Genomic DNA, 18116 nt, shown 5'->3' on the forward strand with positions numbered 1-18116 from the left:
TTAAGGGAGGCAGGGCAGAGATCATTATCCCATCTTACACGTGACCCTGAGATGCAAAGGGGTGAAGGGACTTTCTCAAGGGAAGCCCAGGATGAGAACATAGTTCTCTTGACTTCTAGTCTGGGTCTGCTTCCCTATGGCACAGTGCTTCCATCTAGACCACATATGGATCTAAAGGGTATGAGAATGCTCCATTCAGATAGTCTTCCTCAGCCCCTCCCCTGCCTCTTTTTCTAATCCATCTTGCTTCTCCATCCAGGTGTTCACCGCCCATTACAGACCACCGACATCTCCAGTTTCTACTCTTTATCTCCAGGTGGTGTTGGACAGATCTCTCACACCATGGGCTGGTGAGTGTCAAGGAGTGTTACTGTTTCTGAACAATTAAGGCGTATGCCCTCTCTGACCTAACACCCACGGGCTGAGGATTGGGTCAAAGGGCCAAGATCCTGGCTCAATCAACCAGCACCACAGTATAGCAAGGATGAGCTACTACATCGCTGCTGTTCCAAAAGAACCTCAGTTTTCCCAGGGGTCCTTTAGCTTTCTCCTTCTATCAAGAAAAGTAACATTTTGTTTCACTTGGTTCCACAATTCAGTGCAGAAAATTGCTCAGCACCAGTTTTAGGGGAAATGGAGTTTAAAATTATAAGGGTGTCTTCATCTCTGTAAGAGAACTCCAAAAGAGTCACATGTTACTCATGGGACTTACAAAGCATCTAGTTCTCCCTATGGTACTGATGAAAAATGAAAGGTGCTGACCGTATTAGCTCTCTTCCCACCCTTGAGCTTGTTTCATTTGGTGCAGCTGAGAGTTTTATTTAACCCATGAAGTAGGTGGGGCTGGCCAGTCACTAGCCTGTTCTCTTAGTCTCTAGAGCTTATTCTCTCCAAAAATGTTTTTTCCTCTTTCCACTAAATCACCACTGCCTAGCTATGGTAAACCCAGAGCCTTTGGGAAATCAAGGCAAGGTGGGCTAATTCCAATATCCTATTGCAAGGGAGACAAGTTTGGTTTACTCCAGGGCAGGCAAGAGGTCTTGGGGTTAAGTTTGTCAGAAAGTGAGCTTTGGGTTACCAACAGCCCAGGGATGGATTAATTGTCTTCAGGGTGGCCAGAAACAGGGTACCACACTCTTTGTGCATGGAGAAAAGCTTATCCTTGATACTGTGGAGGAAAAAAAAATTAGAAAATTTAAAAAAATTAAAGAAATTAGGAAACAGTCTCAGGTTTTGGTGGTCTTGGATAGTTGAGAGTTTAATGTAGGAGACAGAACATAAACATGTGAAAAAAGAAATACATAAGGAGGTATGAACTGTGTGTACTATGGGGTCGCTGGGCTGGGGTGTCCAAGGTAGGTAGGCTTGGAGCAGATTTACTTTCCCATTTCTTTGTTCCTGAGAAGCTCTAGTATCTCGGGGTAAAGGAAGAAGCTGATGGGGATATAGAAGCTAGAGAAGAAGACTTTCTCTGTTAGAATGGAAGGTGGGAGAACTCAGAGTTTCTCTGACATGTCCAGTCTCCAGAGAGGATGATGGAATTGGTTCAGATTCCTCTCAGGATGAAGGAAGCAGGAGGTGGGAGAATGTCCAGAACAGAAGCATAGGGGTGGAGGAACCTGGGTTCAAATTCTATATTAGACATTTATTTGGGCTGTGTGACCTTGAAACTCACTTAACCTCTCTGGGCCTGTTTTTTCATCTATAAAATGAAGGATTATTGGACGAATGAACTCCAAGGTCCCTAGCTCCTAATCTCTGATCCTATAATGTATCCTAAAGCAGAAGATGCTGGTCAGAAAAAAGGGAGAACATAACATCCTAAGTGACGGTGGTTGATGTTAATCAATTAATCAAACATTTTCTGAGTAAAGGTTTGTGCTTTGCTCCTGGTGCTGATTATGTCCTATTCGTTGCCCTTGGATCGCATTTCTCTGGGCCGTGAGAAGTTAACCTGATTTGGTGGTGATGAAGACTTCCTGGAGGAGGTGGGGCTGGAGCTCACCATAGGAAATAAACAGCCCAGGGGATAACCTTAACCCTGTGGACACTGCATGAATTCTTAATTATATAATTAGCCTGAGTTCTGGATTTAGAGAGGAGGCCTTGAGGCAGGCCATGGGGAGTGTCTTCACTATCACCAGTCCCTGGGCCCCTCTGATTTCCTTAAAAGGAAAAGACTGAGAAATACTAGAGCCTTGGAATGGGAGCCCATGGTCACTAAGTTAACCAGAGGCCAACACCGCCCTGCTTGATCTGCCTTAGCCATCTTCCACTAATGCTCTTCTTGGCTGTGTCACCTTGGGCACGTTCCTTCGATTCTTTGGACCTTACATGAGCAAGTTGGACTAAAACTAGAACAGCCCCATGGCATCCGTTCACCTAAGTCTGGTGTTCAGACAGCATTTTCAGCAAGCTCAATCCCATAACTTGTGTCAGAACCTGGTCTCCTCCTAGCCCGCATCCCTGCAGAATGCCCACACCTTGCCCAAGCCCTCCAAACCCCTATCCTTATTCTTCCAAAGCTCTCCCCCAGGATTCCTCTCACTGACAGGGCTGCAGTGGAAGATACATCCAGGGTCTAAAAGCACATCCCCCCATTTCCAGGCCTCAGGCCTTTCTAGAAGCTCTGCTTACAGTGTGGCCCATAGCCAAGCCCTCCCACAGCCCAGCTGGCACAGCTACCCCCTGAGAAGTGTTATTGCCTCATGGTCCTGACCCAGACAGGCTGCTGTGCTGGACAGGGTCACCATTACCACACCCTGGTCAGCCCCAGCTCAACTAGCACTCAAGCAACAGAGGGGGAGGGGCAGCTGCCTCCAGGTTCCCTTTGTTCCTGAGGGATGGGGAGGGACGAACAAAGCTTGGAGCTGTGATCTGTGGAGCGTGATGGTGGAGGTGACTCAATAGAGGTAGCTCAGAGCTTCAAGGTCCCAGCTTCTACTCCCTCCTCCTCCAGCCTACCAGCCCTGGAAGAGATAGATCAGGCAGGGCCAGGGAGGAGCCTTATTAGATTTCCCCTTTCCTAATCCTTTGATCCTGTGAGAGTGAGAAAACTTTCTGGGCTAGGAAGGCTGTGAATGGATCTGAGAGCCAGGCCCAGGCCTCAGGAGTGAGGAATGTCACTATGAGATTAATTCTAGCCAAGGACTTTCTTATCCAGTGTGAACAAGAATGTGGAGCTTCAAAAGGCTGATGGTTTGAGGTCGGGGGTAGGGGATTGGGGTGAGGGGTGGAATGTAGCCATTGTCTGTAAATACTGTTGATGGGCCAGATTGTACCGACAGGTTGTAAATACATCTTTGTACCGACCTACAGGAAGGCTAAGTACTAACTACCCAGGGATCCTTGACCTCTCCATATCCCCAATAGGGGGACTCTGGCTGCTTCCTTAAATGCCTATTCTCCTCACACATACAGGGTGACCCTATGGCTCCCTCTCCTCCCTGTTCAATGCATCCTAACTTAGCCTGAAAAAGGAAGCTCTTTGGCATTTCTAAGGTTCTGGGGGAGGAAAATGGTTTTTACCTTCTTATGAGACTTTCCCCCTGAGGGTTGTTACCCCACTTAGGAGAAGATTGTGTAGAAGTCCTTTGAAAATTTTAGTTAAGTTTTATTAATGCATTTTGTTTTTACATCTCAGTCATTTCTGGAAATAACTCCTTGTGGGAATTGAATTTGGCTTTATTCTATTCAGTTTCGAGCAGTTCTCAGTGGGCATAAAAAGATTTGGAGCTAGGGTGAAAAGGGGGAAGGGCAGGCCACAGCCAGATGTTTCCCAGGAAACCACAACTGCTTCTGCCCCAGCTTACCTTCCTCTTACACTAGAACCCAACTTGGCCAGGCCAAGGATTTTCCCCTGAATCTGGGAGTTCCCTGGCTGGAGAGTGACTGTGAATTCTTCTATGAATTTTTTTTCCAATCAATAAACATTTATTAAGCTCTGGGGATACAAATACAAAGAATGAAATAACTCCTCCTTGCTAGGAGCTCATATTCATCTTAAAAATTTATTATTATTTTCAATTAACAAGCACTTTATCACCCTCTCATTTCTACACACCCACTCCAGTCAAAATCAAAAAAAGGAAGGAAGCAAAGAAGGAAGGAAGGAAAGAAATCTTCAGAACAATGCAAAGCAAATCACCTCATTGGCTATGTCCAAAAACGTATGTTCTTCTTTTTTTTTTTTTTTGGCTAGGCAATGGGGTTAAGTGACTTGCCCAGGGTCACACAGCTAGTAAGTGTTACACATCTGAGGCCAGATTTGAATTCAGGTCCTCCTGAATCCAGGGCCAGTGCTCTATCTACTGCACCACCTAACTGTCCCTAAAAATGTATGTTCTATGACCATTTAAAAAGCCTAACTCTGAATGCAAGTTCCTTAGGCAAACTGGAAATCACAAATCCAATTCTCCAGAGGGTCACAGCAGGAATTTCTAAGGGGACAGAAGTGCATGTGTCCAGAGAAAGGGACAAAATAGAAGGTAGAAAAAAAGCAAGCCCTGCTTCTGGCTCCTAGGCTTCTGTGGCCTTCTAACATTGCTGTGGAAAGCCATAGTGGTATGAGAACATTGCTGGTCAGAAGACCAGGATTTAAGTCCTTTCTCCAATACTTACTGGACCTTGGTTAGGTCTAACTTCCTCTAACCTCAGTATCTGCATCCTTAAAATGGGAGTGACACTAACATGAATGAAAGTGCAGGTACCATCAATTTAGAGTTCGAAGGGAATTTCTATGTTCTGGTCCAACTTGCTAGCCTAGAGTTCAGAGACTTGCCCGAGCTCACACAGTAAATGGCCAAGAAAAGGGTTAGTGAAGGATGGGTAAGTTAGTCCAGGGAGAGGTGTGTTGACCTATTTGGTTAACCTAGAGACCATGGGATCACTTTCTAAGGTTCTATAATTTTTCAGAATCATTTGCATTTCAACAATGCAAAGTTTATCAAGTTTATAAAATGTGCTCACAACCAGTTGCTTATCATTCTAATAACTAGGGTCCCATTTGCCAATTCTCTCACAACTCTTCATCTTCAGACTTCAGAATGAATAGGGAGAAAAGAGTGTCTTGGGCTCTCTTTAATCAGAAAAAAATGTTTCTTTCCTCCCTAAGAACACGCAGGGGTGGTTCCTCAGCCTGGCCTGGTCCTTGTCCTCATTCTCAGTTATCTCTCAGCTTGTATTGGGATCCTAGAGCTCATGAATGATAGTCTTACACAAACCTTTCCCTCTCCCTTCAAATGATCTAATGGAAGTAAAGCCTTCAACACCTCACCTGGGTCCCAGCCAGGAAAACTGAATCTCTGCAGAAGCCCCTAATTGTTCCTGCACACTCTTACTCCTTAGGGATTGTAGATAAAGAGGAGGGGGACTGACCTTTGGGTTTTTTTTTCCTCCCCTCCCCAGTGCCCCCTTGAGTTCTACAGAGCAAATTCTAGTCTCAAGAGATCTTGTCTTTAGTAAATTGGTTCATTCATTCATGCATTCATTCACTCACTCACTCATTCGCTCCACCCAGCAACTGTTACTGTGTTTAAGACAAAGAGTCAGACAATAACAATCACATAATGTCAGACCTGGGAAGAACCTCAGACCCATCTAATATCCCATTTTACAGGTGTGAACCTGTAAACCGAGTCTCCCCTCCACTGACTGAGAACAAATTCCCAAAAGATAGGACTTGGTTCTGTTCCATCTGTCTCACTCAGGTTGAGCTCCCTGAGGCCAGGTTTGATGTCCAGTCCTTCTCTCTCTTCCCCTAGTCTAGGATGTATCCAGGAGCCAAGTTTGGCCTGAAATATATTTTTTTGTCTCTCACTACCCTCCACATTGGGAATCTAGAAATCCAGGAACAGGGTTTATCCGAGTTGGCTTCTTGCACGACAGCCTGTCAAGTTTGCCTCCAATTTTGGGGGGAATCATTCTGTGCTGTTTCCTTGTGCCTGGAGAAGGGCCCTCAGGATGGAGGATGCTGCTTTGTCTCCTTAAGACAACGCAACCTGTTCCTGTATCTCCAGATTCCTGTCTTACTGAGTTGGAATTCCCTCGGTTTGATGGGCAGGGACTTGGTCAAGTTTAGTTCCAATCAGACTCCACTTCTTGCCGTTGCTTGGGGACCTCAGCCAAGTCCTTTAACTTCCCTGGGAATCAGCCGTGACTGTTGTGTTTTTCAGTTGTGAAAATGGGTCAAGAACTCTGAGAGCTTCAGGGGGAGCACCCTGAGAGCATTCAGCAGAACTCCCAAAGAGAATGCTGCTGCGGTCAGTCAGCACTGCCCTCCCCAGCTCAGCTCTAGCACTTCCCACTGTTTCCTCTCAGACTGGAATAGGTCCCATTCCAAGATGAGGATGGGCGGTAGAGCCGTCCCCTCCCTACGGACTTCTAGGAGGTTTCCAATTGAAGGTGAGTGGGTTGGAAAGCGTGAGGTCTGAAATCCCCAAACCCATTTCCTGGAGCCAAGACAGGAATGTATGGTGTAAAGCACTTAAACTTGGAGGGCCTGGATTTGAAACTTTGCTCTGACACTTTGCCTTTGTGACCCGAGTTTCAAGTTTCCTCCTGGCTTCGGTTTCTTTATCTGTCAAATGTGGGGGGTTAGATTAGATGGCCGCTCTAAATCTGTGATCCTCTGAATTCAAGTGTTCTCAGAGAGTCAACCTGAACTAAGGAAGTCCTGGGGAGGTACTCTTGTTAAGATTTTATTCCTTTCCCTTTTTCCTCCCATAGTTGGGAGCATGCCTTTCCCAAACTTCCTAGGGTCCCCTTGACTTCAGGCCCCAGTCCTCCACTTCATGGAAGGACCTGCTATTACAATACACATCAAAATCTGGGTCAGAAGAGCAAGTTCATTTGGTCCCATCCTGAAATACACAGGATGTGGCTTATTTACCACCACCCCCAAACTCTGGACTGCTCATAAGGATGGGCAGCTTCTCCAGAGCCCCACCCTGAAATCACATAGCAGAGCCTGAGTCCAGGGCAGCCTGCAAGAGGTTAGGAACCATCTAGGCTGCAGAATCCAGTCAGTTCTTTCTCTCACTGATTTCCTAGGGTGCCCTAGGGAGAGATAGATACTGTATACATAAAGTGGGGCTGAGGGGAAAGAGCCAGCTGGAAGAATTGGGGAGAGAGGGAAGAGTAAAACAGTGTGGCCAGGGAAAGCTGGGCCTGGAATAGTGTAGAAAAATAATACTTGAGAATCTTTGTGAGTGCTGCCTCCAACCCACATGGGCATAAAAGAATCCCATCCTGGATACTTATAAGATCTAGAACTGGAAAAGACATCAAACACATCTGGTCCAACCCCTTCATTTTACAAATGAGGAAACTGAGGCCCAAAGAGGTTAAGAAATTTGCCCATGGTCACAAAGTGAAGTGTTCTGTGTCCATTGTAAAACGCTGTTTTTGAGGCAGCTAGGTGGCGCAGTGGATAGAGCACTGGCCCTGAAGTCAGGAGGACCTGAGTTCAAATCTGGCCTCAGACCAATCACTTGACACTTACTAGCCGTGTGACCCTGGGCAAGTCACTTAACCCCAATTGCCTTTAAAAAAAAAAAAAGAAAAAAAACGCTGTTTTTAAGCACAACAAGAGCTTTCTACAAGGGTCTTACTCCCTTTGCAATCCACATTGGTAACAGTGTAGCAGCACCAGTTCAAGTGTGGGAAGGATAGCTCCTGCATGACACAACTCTCTTTCTTTCTCATTTTACCTCCTTCACTCTGCCTCCAAGTAGAACTGTGAAAAGAGCACTGGATTTGAAGTCAAGACCTGTACTCAAATCCCAACTGTTATTACTTCAGCATATGTGACTCTGAAAAAGTCACTTCTCTCAAGGCATAAATTTACTCCTCTATAAGAAGAAGCAGGTGGTTAAATGATCTCTTCTATAAGATTCCTAACAGATTTGAAAATCCCATGATCTTATATCCCAACTCCTTTCTTCTCATCTCCACAACAGCTTCTTCTGTCAGGAAGGAAAAGTCATTCCTGGGAAAAGTAGACAGAGATGGAGACTAATTGGGGGAACAGGGATGTACACTTGAACAGGGCAACCTGGAGAAAGGCATGCTAATGCCCAGTGTGAGTCTCTGTGGGCTTTCAGGCCTTGTGGCACAGGTATTTTGGGCAGGGGCCCTATGGCCATTGAAGTCATTTGATGTTGAGAGTGCTTTTCCTAGGTATCCAGAGCATAAGAAAGGGCGCTTCACCACTGTTCACAGTGCCTCCCTGTACCTCTTCCCAGGAGCAGTCCCTAAGAGTTCGGGGGCAGGGGGAGGGGGAGGGAAGGGGGGCTGGACTTGATGACCTCTAAAATTGTTTCTTGCAACTATCATCAGTAGGCATCTCTGGATGACTCTGATGTTCTAACAGCATTTGCCACTCAGGAAAAACAAAGGAAAGTCTCCAACTTGTAGAGAATGAGTTTTTGACCGTCAGTTTTGGCCTTTGCTGTCCCCTTGTGGTGAAGAGAAGCAAGGAAACCACCTTATCTTATAGGATCACAGGATCAGTCTACAAACCTCCTTAATCTTAGTGCTTTCCCTCTGAGTTTACCCCCAGTTTATCCTGTATATATTGTTTGTACATTCTTTTTTTGCATCTTGTCTCCCCTATTTAGACTGTCAGCTCCTTGAGAATAGTGACTGGTTATTTTTGCCCTTTTTTGTGTCCCCAGTGCTTAGCACAGTGTCTGATACATATAGGTGCTTTATAAATGCTAGCTGTCTGACTATACTAGCCCCTCTTCCCAGTCTACAAGCAGGTCTTTATCTTTTTTAAAAGTTTTTTAAAAATATTTTCTTTTAAATACTTTGTTTTTATATAACCTACATTTCCAAATGTATGCTTCTCCTTTTCCCCTATTTTTTTTCTTTTCCCCTTCCTAGAAAGCCACCACTTATAAAAATACAAAAGAGAAATTTAAAAAAACTGCAGCAAAACCAACACATCAAAAAAAATCTATTATCCCACATTCCCCATCTTCTGCACTGGCAGGTCGAACCATCATGCTATCCAACAATGGGACAATGGGATTGTGTGTGTGTGTGTTGGGGGGGTATCTTTTGAAGTGGAGAGTTCTCCATTATTAGCTGTCAAGTATGTACTCTTCTTTTGTCAGTGGCACTACCATCCATTATCTTATATTCAAAGCTTTGAGGGCTTCTTTCCCTCTCAGCTCTCATGTGTATTAGGTTGCCCATCCTGTCAATTCCATCTCAGCCATCATCTTTTCTATGTCCTCTCCTCTCTCTTCCCACTGCCATCAGGGGTGTGTGTGTGTGGGTGTGTGTGGGTGTGTGGGTGTGTGTGTGTGTGTGTGTGTGTGTGTATTTTATCAGCTGTCTAGGTTCTCTTGCTTCTTCTTCTCTCCATCCTTCCTGCCCAATCCCCACAAAAAAACAAAAAAAACACAACTCGTCCTTCACATCACTACTAGACTAATCTTCCACTTGCAAAGATCTGGTTATGTTACTCATCAGCTGAAAAAAATACTATCAAATAGCATCCAAATTTTGCCTAACATTCAAGATCATATATGGTCTGGTGCCATCTTATTTTCTTAAGCTATCGTATAACTCCCATCCACCCAACTTTATGCTCCAAATCATACTATATATTCTCTGTCCCTAAGGATACCTTTTGCTCTCTCACCTCTACATCTTTGTTCATATTATTTCCTTATACCTACAATTTCTTCCTTTCCCCTTTGTTGAATCCTTTTTAAAGTCCAAATCAAATGTCAAATGCCTTCCTTGATGTCCCACTTTCCAGTTCTAAATCCTGTACCCTGCAGATCCCACATAATACTTTTTTGCAAATGTTACAGTATACTCTTAATTATCCATGTGTGTCTTATCCCTTCCTACACTGCAGCCAGGACAGTCTCATTATCTCTCCCAACACCTAGCATAGTGTTCAGCACACAGGAAGCACCTACTTGAATGAATGAATGAATGAATGAATGAATGAATACAGAAGCTGAAAGACTATCTCCTCTTTAATCTCAGACTGTAAACTCTGTGAAAGGGTCAGTGTCTGCTCCTATTCAATTTTCCTCCAGACTGGGATTTTCCTAACAGATTCTGTAGGAGAGAATTCCTGCCTTAGGGAAGTTGTACTACATAACCTGACTTTGCATCTAGCCCTGATACTCCATGATGCAGAATGTTATGCTAGCATTCCTTGGAAGCCCTTCCCAAATGTCTAGCCCTCCATTGTCCTTGCTACATTTTAAGCCAGCTTCCTCCTGCCCATTCTGCCCACCCTCAGCAGAGCCAGAGCAGCTGCTGAACTCTCTCTCTTCCCTGACCACAGGGCGAGCCCACCTCTCTATCCCCTCCCCCCTTCCTGTGGATATAGACAGCACTTTTCGACTGCAGTCTCCCCGGGGGCACCTTACCCTAGGTGAGTATGGGCCATTGGTTCCATGTGTCCAGGGTGGCTCAGCCAGGCACCTTCAGCTTTCTCCATGTGGTGTCCCGCCGATGCTGGCATATGGGCAGTAGAAAGGGCCTTGCCCTGTCTGTTCATTTGTCTGTCTGCCTCAGAAGCAGACTTCAGCTTGCAGTGTTATGTCTGTCTAGCCTTTCCATCCATCTACCCAACTGATGAGTATTATCCCCACCCCCCCCCAGGGGAAACTAGTTTAACTTGGTCACAGAGCCCAATCTCTTCCAAGGTCATGTATTGGATGTGGACACGTCTTGGAGCCTCTGTGCCTATCTCAGGGTAGACACAAGCAGAAGGGAATGGACTCCAGGGAGAATTCGGCCCCATATACCATGGGCTTTACTGCCGTATTATAGTGTTTAAACAGAGGAAGACTATCCCTACTCCATCTCCTGTGAAGGGGCCTGGAAAAGGTCCAAACTTCTGCCTCCATTGCGTGTGCTAGCCTCCATTCATATGCACACATCTGTGTGTGTGTGTGTCAGCTCTTATGTACACTTGCTTAGCTCCTGCTTCTGCTCCATTTTGCTTTAGATAGAATGGAGAATATCCAAGTCTTCTGGGGGAAGCGTGGCAGAGTTATCTGAAGCACTGGCAGGAAGATTGCTGGCTTCCTTCCCAGGCCTCCTGCCTCAACTCTAGTCTTCCAGATCTAGTTCAGCAGTAATTGAACCTTCTCTGCTACCAAGGCTCCAAGCATCCCAATACTGATCAATACTGATCCCCATAGCCCCCAAACACCATGGTGCAGTGTAACTTTGGGGGAGAAACCAACGAAGTGGAACGTAAGCTTTAATCACCAAAAATGCTGTGTAACAGCAACTAAGTCACTTAACCTGAGGCTGTAAAATAGAAAAAATACCACCTGCACTATCTACCTCCCAGGTCTGTGGTGAGGGAAATATTTTGTTTACTTTAAAGCACCACAGAAATAAGAGCTGTGTGAGAGGCAGAGCGCTGCAATAGTAGGTTGCTGGATCTACAGCCTGGGAACATGGGTTCAAATGCTGGCTCTGCCAATTACCATCAGTATTAACTTTAAGCAAGTCTTTAATTTTATGCTCATTGGTTTCCTCATTTGTGCATATGTGTGGGGTTTTTTTTTTGGGGGGAGGGGGGAGGAGGAGTGATGAGTCTATGCTCAGTGTTGTTTGGGAATATGCGTATGTCTCACTCATAGCCTCTTCTCCCTGGCATTCCTTCCTTGAGCCTCCTGATTCGATAAACCCAGTGAGTGCCCTGGGCTGGCAGTCCCAGCACAGTCAGTGATCTTTCTCTCCTTCTTTCTCTGCTCCTCCCCCAGGTTCACCCATCCATCTCTGATGCTGGGCTCAGGTATGCACACCACTGGCATCCCCCACCCAGCCATTGTGCCCCACTCAGGAAAGCAGGAGCTACAGCACTACGACCGGGGCCTGTAAGTGAACTGTGAGCAAAGATTTGGCGGGGGGGGTGTTATCCTTGGTTCAGAACTGGAAGATCTGGGTTCACATGCCAGCTCTTGCCATTTCCTTGCTATGTAACTTGGCAAATTCTTTGTGTCTCTTTGTGTGCCATTTTCTCATCCATAAACAGGAATATTATTATTTACATCAAAAAAAGTGGTTTTGAAGAAAGCATTTTGTAAACCTTACAGGCCCTACAGAAATGTGTCATAATTAGCTGGCTTTGTCACTAACTCTATCTCTTTTTCCTTTGAGCCCCCCCTTTCTCCTTTTATAATGAGGATGACTAGAACCATGTTGTGACTGAAATATAGGTCCAAGATGCTTTCAGCATGAGTCCTTAAGTGGTGGTTTTAGGAACACTCCCTGACTTTACAACATCTCAGTTTCCCTTAGGAATCTTCTATCCAGAGATCTATGTAAACCTGCCTGGAATCTAGTTAATATGTCTGGCCTATCCCATCTTGGGGTTCCATGTAGCTTAGATATAAGGGAGGAAGATGAGAGCCAGGCCAGTCCTCAAGTCAAGGTTTGTGCCCAGAAGGAAAGAAGATCAGGGATGTGGCATGGCAGCTGTCATATCCCACTTCATCTTCAGCTGAATCTTCAGCTAAGCCTAAAGTGACTTCCATCCAGCTCTAAGGATGAGTCATACTTGCTCTGTGATTTCAGGCCAGATGCTGCCCCTTTCTGGGCTAAAGGAGCATGTTCACCTCTTTGTTACTACTTGTATATCACCTTTTAATATATACAAACCTAACCCAGGAAGAAATCTTATGCAAACAATAAATTTGGTGGTGATGATTCACCTTACAAAAGAACTCTTCACCTCCCAAAAGTATACCTATTAAGCCACTGTCCTCCTCCTTCATGAGTTTTTAATTGGATCTGATTTATAAAAATCCTAATTACATGCAAATTTTCAATATCGACCATACAGCTTGAGCTACAGCAGCAATTTAGATTGACCTTAGATTTAGAGCCCTTCATAGATATTGTTCTATTTGTCCTTATGATATTCCCTGAAAGGAGCAGGAATAATAATTCTCATTTCATAGTGAAGAAATCAAAACCCAGAGCTAGGCCTGGAAGCCAGGTCTCTCAGCTCCTAATGGGTTAGTTCTCTAGAGCAATTTGGCAAAGTGTGGGGGGGAAGGAGGGGAGAGGAATAGTTTAAATGCTGTGATGCTATTTATCCCCCCTTCATGCTGTCTTTATTCAATTCTTCCTATCCACCCACCCCCACTAAAAAAAAAAATCCCACCCCGGCCTCTGCCAGGAAACCTCCATCAGAAGCCAAGCAGGAGAAAGAAGCTAAGAAGCCAACCATTAAAAAGCCCTTGAATGCATTCATGCTGTACATGAAGGAGATGCGGGCCAAGGTCATCGCAGAATGCACACTCAAAGAGAGCGCAGCCATTAACCAGATCCTAGGGAGGAGGGTAAGAGCCAGGCCAGCCCTTGAGTCAGGAGGGTTTGGGAACCTAATGAGAAAGGAGATGTAAGATGTAAAGATGGGGGGGAAGGGGAGGAAGATCCTTTAGAATGTGTACTCTTATTTCTAGCACCTCCACCCCCAGACTTGTTCCATCTTCCTTACTGTCCTCCCTTCCATCTCCGTCTGTTTTTTAAAATTCTGCATCTGTTGTAGTCCATCTTTCTTTATTGCTCTTATCTGTGTCAGTCTTTGTTACTCCATCATCTATCTCCATCCCTCTATGTCACTGAATGTCTCACTGGCTAAACAAACAGTGGGCATGACCCTGGGGGACAGGTGATGATCTCCGTCGTCCAGAGGTTCTCAAGTGATGGACAATCTCTTCTCTCCCACCTACCATAAGGACAGATGAGGTGATAACCAGAAGTATGAGGTGATGGGGAGACTCTAGAGGAGCAGGAAAACATAAAAGGAGCCCCCCCCCAATGGGATGGGCTAAGGAGGGTCAGGCCTTCAGGGTGAGGTTGGCTGGGCCCAGTAATCACTGTGTAGCACCCATGTTCCATTTCAGTGGCATGCGCTATCTCGAGAGGAGCAGGCCAAGTATTACGAATTGGCCCGAAAGGAACGGCAACTCCACATGCAGCTCTATCCCGGCTGGTCAGCCCGAGACAATTATGTGAGTGTTGGACTGCAGGAATCCTTGTGGTAGATGTCTATGTAGAGTACACCCAAGTTCTTCCCCCAGGCGTGATTGGTCGATTGCTCTCATCCCATCCTTTCCCATGCCCTCTCCCTCAGTGAAGGACTGGTGGGGAAAAGGAAACATGACTTCTCTCTTCTCACCCAACATCCAACAGTGAATGAGGGAGGGACGAAAAGAGGGAGACAATAGGGACAGTAGAAAAACAACAGTCTGGAAAACACAGAAAAGAAATGCAAGCTAGCCCAGAGACAATTATAATACATATAATGCAGGTGCCTGGTAGTTGGAAGGGCAGGAGGAGATATGATGGTCAGATGGGAGGTGAGAGTGTGTAACACCAGGTTAATTTGGGAAGGCTGTTTAGAAAAGGATAGATAGAAAAAGCCCACCCTGTATCCTTCTTTAAGAGGCACAGATGAGTAATACAGAATAAAGAGGAAAAATAGAAGTGTCCACCATAAGTATAGCACAATAACTTTAACATAAAGCCTGCCTGAGAATACAGCATAGTAATGTTAGAATCTCAGAGACATAAGAATTTGGAGATCTAATCTAATCTAATTCATACTCAAACAAGAATCCTGTCTACAAGAACTCCAGAAATGGAGAGAACTCACACCTCCCAAGGCAGTCCATTCTACTATCACATAGCACCGATGGAAGTTTTTCTAAGATTGAGCTAATATTCTAATATTGACCCTCTGCATCTTCTATCCATTGCTCCTAATTCTGCCTTCTGGAGACAACCAGAACAAATTTAATCCCTCTTCCATATCATAGCCCCCAGTGTCTTCTCTTGTCCAGGTTAAACATTCCTCCAAACCATCCTCCCACTGTTTGCTTTCTGGTCTTCTGCCACTCTAGTTTCAATGGCCTTCCTAAAATATGGCAGACAGAAGTGGATATAATTTTCCACATCTGATCTAGACAGTGAGACTATCACAAGCCTTCAGACTAAGATTCACATCAGTTATTTTGCCTGACATTTTACATTGTGGACTCATGAGATTTAGTGTGTTGAAGAAAAAACTCTGGTTTGTAATAGAAGACCTGGGTTTGAATCCTAGTTCTCAATTGATTTCCTCATCTGTAAAATGAGAAGGCTGGGGTAATCTTAAAGGCTCCTTATAGCTCTAAATTCTAAGATCCTATCATCCTGTGAGTTTTTTAGTACATTAAAAAAAATTTCTAGTTTGTTTTGTTTTGGTTTTAAACAAAATGAGGTCTGTTCCCTCAGAGAACAGTCTAACTTATGGAAAGAGCTAGAGAGAGAACAGGAGGATAGAAAAAAGTAAATATGGTTGGGAAGGGAAAGACAGTGTCTTTTAAACTCCTGGTCCTTGCTGCATGTCCTGTCCTAGGATACTCCACCAGCTTGAATCAAAGAACTTTAATAAGGTGCAGTGATAGGAAAAGCATTAACCACTGTTACCTCTTAGATCATTAGTGCTGTGATAGCTAGATCTGGGAAAGACTTAGGGAGAGGGGGATGTGGCTAATGGGTGATGTCCCTGACCTCACTAGGACTGGCCCCAATCCCTTAATTCTTAGCATTCAAGTTTTAAGATTCTGTCCATTCCCTCACAGGGGAAGAAGAAGAGGAGGTCAAGAGAAAAGCATCAAGAATCTAACACAGGTGAGCATGCCTCAGGCAGCTGACATGACTGGGGGTGAGGAGTGGTAAAGAAAGAAGGGAGAAAAGGATCCCAGAAGAGAGAGAAAGCCTTAGATTCCCAGAGTGCTATGCAAGATAGACTGCAGTTAGCTCCTAGTCCCAGAATAATTAACAATTTGTTTATCCCTTCTTATTTCCTGGTGATCATTCCATGGCAAGGCAGCCTAGAGGCAATTTACCAGCTGATAAAAGCAGAATGCTTTTAAAAAAAAAAGTTTTGTGGCTCCCTGTATATTAGAACCACTGCTGCTGATTTCGCCCATAGGATTGTACCAGGAAAGACTGGTCTTAAGTCAAATTATGAAGTAGTTGAAGTGTATCTTCTACCATTCCTACCATATTGATTCCATACACACAAAATGAGCTGACCAGGATCCACTTACTGCTTATATAACCATCCCTCTCCCTGTCCTCCCCCACCCACCCCTAAAAAACCCTGTCCAAACCTATTCTCTGGGAATTATCTCACTTGAACACTCTAATGAACTTATTCAAAGAAATGAGCTAATGACTTAACGACTAAGGTCCTTATTGTGCCATCTACATTTTAATAGGAAACAAAGCCTAGACCTCAGAGGATGGAGAATTTCCTTCTACCAAGGTATTGATAGAATTTTAGAGTAGAGAGAAATGTAGGAGCAATGGAGGACCTTCCTGACATGTCTCACAATCATACCATGCAGGCCAGCTGCCCATTTATCAGACTGACTAATCCAAATGTCAGTTCTAGGATGCTAGAACTAAAAGGAACTTTAGTTTAGACACCATGAAGCCTAAACGCTTTCATTTCACAGATAAGAACTAAGACCTGTAGAGGGGAAAGAACCTGCCCAAAATCTCACATTGAGTTAGTGGAAGAGCTGAACCTGGACTCTATCCCCTGCACCAAAATGGTTGTACTGAGAGAAAGTTATGTTGATTATCATTCTAACTAAGCAACTAGTAGCTCACAAACCCCTTACAGATTTTCCTGACAGCTGGATTTGGTCATGTGAGTGATAGCATTCAAAAAAGCCAGTTCTTCTTTCTGTATGATGTTATCACCTCTAAGAAAAAAAGCTCATCCTTCCCCCTGCATTGGCTGTCTCTTGGCCAACACAAAGAAGGGACACAATCATAAGGATGACTTCTACATCCCAGGCTGATCTCCTCTAGCTCACTCTATTCTACTCGACCCAAAGAGTTTTTGTTGAGGCAAGTTAATGAGAACTTTTAGGTCTACAAAGGGTTACTTTACTATCCTAGTAATTAAGGATTACTGCTCAATTTACTATCTACAATTAGTAGTTTTCCCCTTCTGCTCAATTCTCTATCTACAACATAGCAAAACTGGCCTAAGGAGGGCTTACGCTACTACAAGGGGGACTACAGCATAGCTACAATGCTGTCATACAGTGGAATGAGTACCAGAGGATTTCTAAACTGGAAGGGACATTAGAGATCCTCTAGAGCAGGTGGTATTAACCTTTTTTTTTGGTCTCATGAATTCCTTTGGCACTCTGGTGAAGTCAAGAGACCCCCAGTCTCAAAATAATGTGTTTAAACACATAAAATACGTAGGATTAAGCAAGGAAACAAATTATACTAAAATAGTTATTTTAAAATTTTAATATTGATAATTAGTATTTTAATAATTAAATATATTTCTAATTTCACACACCCAGGTTAACAACTATTGCCCTAGATACTGCTGCTAAAGAGTTCATCAATTCAGCCAACAAGCATTTATTAATCACCTACTAAGCACTAAATACTGAGGATACAAAAACAAAAAAGGAAACTCTCTACCCTCAAGGAGCTTCCATTCTAATAGATTAAAATAGATTGTATTTTAATGGTTTAAAAACATGTATAAAAATAACTAAGTATAGTACAAAGCTGCAAGACAGAATCTGAAGGGAACATCTAAAGCAAGGCAAAATCTTGCTGAAAATTCTTTCTCTGCTTGAGATGATGGCAGCTCCTATTGCACTATGAAATAGGCAGAAATATAACTGCCTAAGGCAGCTGCCTTACTCAGGAGCCCTGAGAAAGGGACAGGCAGCGCAAAAAGGCAGCTTACCACAAGAATTAGCTATAAGAGACACCAACAATAAAGAAAACGGACAGGAGATCTGGCTTCCAAAAAATATGGGAGGCACGGGGAATTCTGTAGTGACCTTCAAGGATGTATTAGGTTTGTATTATATCTGCTGGTGAAGAGTAATAGCTAAATATACACTAAGTTCAGGTCGGTCTTCCTCCTAGGGGAGAAGGTGAAAGGGCTGGAGGAATGCCTCTCTACACTCCAGGTTACCAGGGAGAATGAAGTGTTCCTTGAAAGCCTAGAAGAAGGGCTACAAGGTAAAAACAAAAAAGAAAAATAATGCAAAGAGGCAGAGGGGTATATTGACCCATCAGGA

The 18116-nt window shown here is 44.3% G+C and overlaps 1 protein-coding gene across 4 annotated transcripts in view; it reads left to right on the forward strand.

Moving 5' to 3' along the window:
- The window catches only part of TCF7 (transcription factor 7), a 122528-nt gene that overhangs the window by 91138 nt on the left and 13274 nt on the right, over positions 1–18116 (forward strand). For 2 of the 4 annotated variants that reach the window (XM_027849183.1, XM_027849180.1), the window contains exons 5-11: positions 260–350; positions 10316–10405; positions 11754–11867; positions 13175–13337; positions 13905–14012; positions 15627–15675; positions 17962–18057. In XM_027849183.1, coding sequence (XP_027704984.1) covers positions 260–350; positions 10316–10405; positions 11754–11867; positions 13175–13337; positions 13905–14012; positions 15627–15675; positions 17962–18057 — 711 coding nt within the window. The remainder of the gene's footprint in view (positions 1–259; positions 351–10315; positions 10406–11753; positions 11868–13174; positions 13338–13904; positions 14013–15626; positions 15676–17961; positions 18058–18116) is intronic. The other 2 variants (XM_027849182.1, XM_027849181.1) reach the window with 2 other exon arrangements.

This window comes from Vombatus ursinus, unplaced genomic scaffold, assembly GCF_900497805.2.
Source record: "Vombatus ursinus unplaced genomic scaffold, bare-nosed wombat genome assembly UNPS02007284.1, whole genome shotgun sequence".
In the NCBI taxonomy this organism is placed as follows: domain Eukaryota; kingdom Metazoa; phylum Chordata; class Mammalia; order Diprotodontia; family Vombatidae; genus Vombatus; species Vombatus ursinus.